This window comes from Thunnus maccoyii, chromosome 1 (assembly GCF_910596095.1).
Source record: "Thunnus maccoyii chromosome 1, fThuMac1.1, whole genome shotgun sequence".
In the NCBI taxonomy this organism is placed as follows: Eukaryota; Metazoa; Chordata; class Actinopteri; order Scombriformes; family Scombridae; genus Thunnus; species Thunnus maccoyii.
In genome coordinates, this window is record NC_056533.1 from 15,769,312 (window position 1) to 15,775,670 (window position 6,359).

Sequence of the window (6,359 nt, forward strand, 5' to 3'; positions counted from 1 at the left end):
TCAAATGCCTGAACTAATTTCCTTTTTATCCACTTATATTTTTAGCAAACTTCATTATACAGAGCTCTGGGATAACTATATTAAATAAAAGAGCTTCCCATGAGGAGCTGGCATCCTATCTAGAGATGCATACTACACTCATACACAAGATGGGGCTGCATTCACCCTTTTCAACACAGCAGCATCTTAAAATGTGCTCATAAAAAAAAAAAAAGCCCAGATTCACGCACTGGTTCTCTGTATGTCTCTGCAAGCGGGGACATGACTCCAAACAGCTAAGTTGTTGTGTATATTTTTATTCAGTCATAGCAATCAGTCTTACAAATATATATATAATTGATTCTTTTCATGATTGGATCTCATTATTTAACAACTGTCAGAAGCAATACTGAAAATCAATTCAGTTAGAAATTTATTGTCAAGTTGATCACATTGCTCATAATTAACACAGTTGACTCTCAGCTGAAAGAACATAAGAAACAACGCACCAAAATTACCCCCTTATGATACAACAAACGGCGTCTACTAAGTAAAGACAACCTCACAAAGGAAAACACTGTGTACACTGACAAACATTCTGGATCTACTGGGTGCTTCCTAACTGCTTTCTGCCCCGAGGCGTCCACTCCCTCTCTACACCTGGTGGAGGATCCTCTCTCCTCTGAAGAGCAACAATCATACAACTGCCAGCGCTTAAGGTCACTTCCCTCCCAGCCTTTGTGCTAACACACTTTACCCTTTTTCAACCTGTACACGAACAGGCCCTAATGTGGTATTCCCCTATATATATATATTTTATGACTGCGGTGACTGCAGTGGTAAAATAATCATCTTATAGTGACAACTGTGTTTAGACGTTATGAATAAAACCTGCAGTTTGTAAAGTATTAAAAGTCTCTTGGAATCTATCGCACAAATCACCAGCGCGTTCTCACTCCAAGGTAATCAAATACCGACGCTTTCTCACAGCCCTTGGCGTCTGATACCGACGCACAAGGTACCCTTTAGCATCAGTATGAGACACTTCAGGCTTTCAACTAACTCCAATGTAAACCCATCTACTTCATTATTAGACACCAAGGCTCTGTGACCCACAGGCATTTTAGTATTCTGAATCAATCAATCCCAGATTAAAAACAGCAGATTTAAAACCAAGTATTAGCTCATTTTGAAAAGCATATAGCAGCAGGAGATTATATTATAAAATATGCAGAATATACATGGTATAAAGAGAGCAATACGCTTCATTTCAATTTTCAATCAATTAATTAAACAGTGCAATATTTTATACTTACCAAGTTAAATACTGTTGAGCATATATATATAATACAACAATTTGCCATGCTGTATTCTCCCATTTAAACAGGGTCGCTGACTCCAGCAATACTAATGTCTGATAAAAGCAAGGCAGGCTATCAAGTTTACGCCAGACCAACCATGGAGGCACTGAGGTCCCACAGCTTCTTGGCTGCAGCGTCATCCTGGGCCTGTGGTGCCGCCGTTTTGGGTGCGCAGTCACTGTGGAGCAAATAACAGAGGAGGACCAGATCAGCAAAAGTCCCATACAGTGTGGTCACAATCTTATCTGACACAGCACAATTACTAATTTATCAACAGACGCTTGTGTAACAAACCATTTACTATATCATAAAAAAACAAAACAGCAGATATAATAACAGTAAATGGAAATTCAAGTTAATCCACTGAATTATATGTGCAGTCAGTTGAGGTTTACTGCAGATTAGCGGTGTAACGGTACACAAAATTCACAGTTCGGTACAATTTCAGTACAGTAGAAAAAAAAAAAAGAAAGGTTGAAAATAACATTTTGACAATAACTGTTTGGGTCACGGAGCGTATTCTTCCTACGACAGCATGCACCAAACCATGACATCCGTTCCGTGACGGTTCAGGATGAATACACGGACCGTTACACCCGTACTGCAGATGTACTTGCCTGTAGTAGAGGCCGCTGACATTTGCCAGGCTCTCGTCCACAGCGCAGTAGATGGTGGTCTGAGCTCCTTCCCAGGGACTTTTGATCAGCATTATTAAGGGCATGGCTATAATCCTCTTCCACAGGGCTAAGGTAGGGAAGAAGTGTCGGCCTAACTCAGTGCGGATAACTCCAGGGTGAAGACTGTACACCGTCACACCAGTGCCTTATGAGAGGAAGCCATCAAATCAGGAGTTATTACCAATACATGAAACACTGTAAGACAGCATCATGAGGTACAGAGATTTACACTACATTACACTTTATATGAGTTTAAGAAACATTAAAATGGGACAATGTGAGGTGGTTCCCCCCCATCATCTTTTATCTTACAATATAATTCTCATTTTTTTAAATAACAACGCAGAATTACGGGGTGTATTTTACACTACCTTGCAGTCTTTTAGCCAGTTCTTTGCCAAAGAGCACATTCGCCAGCTTGCTTTGGCGGTAGCTCTCCTCACGTTTGTAGTCTTTATCGAGGTTGATGTCATCAAAGTGTATACGACCTGCAAGAAACAACTCAACGTAGTCTCAATGAAGTCCTGAGAAATGACACTTAAACATCCAGGAACAAACATGTAGCTTGGATCTAGCATAACTGTGACCATATGTAAACATCTCAGTCTCAATGAATTCTTTGTTTTGTTAAATGAAAGGGGGGAAATGCAGTTTCCCCTACAACACCAACAGTCAAAAAAATAAATATAAAGTAAATATAAGCTTTATCTCACTTTAACTGAAGTAAAACATAAGAGATACCATGGCTCTGATGAACTCAAATGAAAACATTCCCTTCACCTTTCTCGTGTGCCAGGCTGGAGACGATGACAACGCGACTTGGAGCCGACTTCTTCAGCAGGTCAAGAAGACAGTTGGTGAGGAGAAAATGTCCCAAGTGGTTGACACCAAACTGCATTTCAAACCCGTCCTCAGTCTGCCACTTGGGACACATCATGATGCCTGAAAATCAACACCAAAAAAAAAAAACGGAATTAAACTGAGACAACGGGCCTCGTGCAAGAACATTTTCGTATTTTCATCCTAAAACTCTATTAATTTTTTCTGTGATGTTTGCTCACATCAGTGTTCCAAGTCAGATTCAACAAACTCCCTTAACTGCCTGAACTTGTCGTCAATTGCTCATTTCAGCCTGATGAATGCCACCTGTTCATGAGGAGGTGTGCAAGTTTTGTGAGATGTGATCATTAGCATAATCCATGCCCCTAAAATTGCCATATAAGGCTCCAAGTTCTGCTCTGTTTGTGGGCAAGTTTCATTCACAAAAAAGCTCCCAAAGAGTAAAAACACTGCAAAGCTTCAAGTCCTGTCAGTACTGTCAGTAGCAGAGGACCCAAAATAATTAGGAAATATGAATCCAGCTAACATGTCATCAGAACAGCCCTGCACTGTGACAGAATGAAATAAAGAGGGAATGCTTTGACATGGAGTTAGATGCTAAAAAATGTCTTTCTAAAGCAAAGCGCTCTGTGATGGGAGGTGATCATGTGACAGTCGCTGAGATATTAGACAAGAAAATATTACAGTCTACAGGTGATGTTACACTGTCAGCTGCAAACACGATGATACTGGGCAAAGACCTGTAGAGAGACACAGAGGCAGCTGTCAGTGAGAGAAGTTTCCAACAACTACTGAAATGTAGACGTTGCTGTGCCAAAATATGGCAATAAAAATCATAAAATCTGAAAAAAAAGTTTGTTTTAGTTATATATTTTATATTTTTTGTTAATTTCAGTATCATATTTAAACTCCAAATCAATTCAGATTAGGAAATTATAATTGTAAATCAAACAAGTGTTTCTTCCCCTGTGAAGAAAGGCAGACATGATCTATTCATGACACATACAGCAGCTCTGGACCAATCATACATTTTGTTCGCTCAAAAATACGAGAAAATTGATGAACGCCACACATGTTCTTAAATCACTTGTACATGCATCTTAAGAATAAATCTGTTTGTACAAATCTGTTCTTGCATGAGGCCCAATGTACTGAGACAATAGCGCCACCATTAGTTCAAAATTGAGGTCATTTTTTTGGCCTATAAATGTTGAAAGAAGATAACCTGGTCAATTAATCTTCACCATATGAAATATATAGGATCTCTGTTTGATAAATTGAATTTTGATTCAATAAACTGTTTGTCTGTGATCAAAAGTGCTCCATTTTAGACAAGTTGATGTGCCTGTGCATAAGAACAGAAAGAATATTGTTCCTGCAGTGGAGACAAACTGTTATTGCTGCTGAAGAGCCACTGCAAAAATACCTGCATTGTTGATGAGGATGTCCAAGCGTTTCTCGTTCTCCTCAACATCTTTGGCCAGGTCTCTGACAGACTGCAGTGAGGCGAGATCCAGTTTCTTTACCACCACGTTGCCGTTCCCACTCTGCTGCCGGATTGCATCAGCTGCCAGGTGGGCTCTGGTCATGTCCCTGCAGGCTAGGATCACTCTGGCCCCTGGACAAAAATAAGATCGAGTGTTAATGTAGTTTACAACAGTAACAGTGGAATTTAAGTAGCAGTCATGGTCATAGTCAAGATCAATTCAAAGACACTCTACTAGTTAATAACAGTGTACTACATCTCAGATCTTTACACTGGCTTTCTGTCTGTCAAAGAATTGATTTTAAAATACTGCTGTTGGTTTATAAAGAAAATGGTTTTGCCGCTACATTATGAACCATCAGATCATCTGGAACAGGTCTGCTTTCTGTCCCCAGAGTCAAAACTAAATATGGAGAAGCAGAGTTCAGCTTTTATGCTCCACATATCTGGAACAAACTCCAAGAAAACTGCAAGTCTGCTACAACTTTCAGTACTTTTAGATCAAGGCTGTAGACTTTTCTGTTTGCCACTGCCTTTTATTAAATCAAATACTGCACTGTAACTTTTGTTCTTGTATTTTATCTGTCTTATTCTATTTTAGCTTGTTTTCATTTTCTATTCTTAGCTCTTTAATTACTGTTTTTATTTATATTTAAATGTCATTTTATAGTGTGTTTCTTTTGCACTTTGTCTCGATACTTTTAATGTTTATGAAAAGCACCTTGAATTGACTTGTTGCTGACATGTGCCATATAAATAAACTTGCCTTGCCTTGCCTTACACCAAAAACAACAGCAACTAACGTTATTCACTGAGGGTGGATAAATAACTGTGAGGCCGAGAATCAGGAGAAACCCTTTGGCACATTTTGCATCTGTCACAACAGCAGCAGAAACTGTCCTCTCCTCTCACCTCGCCGGGCCATATCCAGGGCCGTCTCCTTCCCAATGCCGGTGTTGGCTCCTGTGATCAGGACTGTTTTCCCATCCAGCCTGACCTTGCTCCGACACACTCCCCCAGCCAGCCACCTACGCAAGGCCAGCATGCCTGCCCCTGAAAGAGAAAGGAAAATGTTATCACTGTTAACAAAATATTACCAATAATATTAAATGGAGTGTAATATGACTTATTGTTCTTTTGTTATTTGTATCTTATATTTTGTCATTTTAAACTATTTATTTTGTATATATATAATTATACTTAATGTGACAGGAAAAGCAGTCTGTAAAACAAATTCCCTTATACTAGAAGAACTGAACTTCTGCTAAGGAGATTTCAGATATGGTTTGATCTCCAAAATGCATATTAATATTAATGATTGTACATAATTTAAGTATAAAAATAGCCTCTATTTGTTATTATATATGTTTTTTTTTTTAACACTAACAGTAACTATTCAAGCAGTTATTTCACTGACAAACCAAGAAGTAACAACACTGAATGCCTGTCATGATGGATATTTACACCACTGACCTAGATAATTGTGCCATGAAGCTCCATATTTACAGTATTTGGTTGACATTGGCACACTGTATTATGGTAAAGTTTAGAGGATTAGTCAATTAATCGATTCGTCGATGACAGAATATAAATACAGGCTGCAGACTGAAAGATGAGCTCAGCAGTGAGTAACGTTATCGAGTCCACTTCACTTGTATTTATATTCCACATAAGAAAATGTGGAAACGAACAAAACATGGCTCACACAATATTAACTATATTGAAAAAATCGATTTACCTGCAAAAAAGGCAACTGTGAGGCCGGTCGAATGCGTCTCTACAAAGTCCCTTATCGCCTCTGCGTAGTTTTGCATATTTTAGGCTGTTAGTTACTGATATTTTAGGCTGTTGGCTACCTATTAGCCAACCTAAATTAATACAGACGTAATTGAAAATATTACCAAAGTTCAAAACCAGCCCGAGGATGATTCTGTGTCATTTATAAGGGAAAAAAACATCAGATACAAGGTACGAGGGTGAGTGCTACATTTTTTGGGACGCAGGGAGCTCTCGCGA

General features: G+C 38.9%; 1 protein-coding gene across 2 annotated transcripts; it reads right to left on the minus strand.

The window, feature by feature from the left end:
- Positions 1 to 389: 389 nt before the first annotated feature.
- Positions 390 to 6,359, minus strand: si:ch211-107o10.3 (uncharacterized protein LOC407663 homolog). Of its 2 annotated transcripts, none has more exons than XM_042418447.1 (7): positions 6,082 to 6,359; positions 5,256 to 5,396; positions 4,284 to 4,475; positions 2,798 to 2,959; positions 2,389 to 2,505; positions 1,958 to 2,162; positions 390 to 1,518 (listed from the first exon to the last, which is right to left on the minus strand). In XM_042418447.1, exons 1-7 carry the CDS (start codon positions 6,155 to 6,157, stop codon positions 1,422 to 1,424), a joined length of 990 nt encoding a protein of 329 aa, XP_042274381.1. In that variant the 5' UTR covers positions 6,158 to 6,359; the 3' UTR covers positions 390 to 1,421. The 2 variants fall into 2 exon arrangements, with proteins under 2 accessions (XP_042274381.1, XP_042274390.1); XM_042418456.1 differs by having other exon boundaries at positions 6,245 to 6,354.

Bases quoted from the DNA above. Each gene is read 5' to 3' on its own strand.
- si:ch211-107o10.3 (XM_042418447.1), bottom strand. From the start codon at position 6,157: ATGCAAAACTACGCAGAGGCGATAAGGGACTTTGTAGAGACGCATTCG. The intron at 5,397-6,081 runs GTAAATCGATTT...TTTCTCTTTCAG, and splicing joins CACAGTTGCCTTTTTTGCAG to GGGCAGGCATGCTGGCCTTG. The intron at 4,476-5,255 runs GTGAGAGGAGAG...ATTTTTGTCCAG, and splicing joins CCTGGATATGGCCCGGCGAG to GGGCCAGAGTGATCCTAGCC.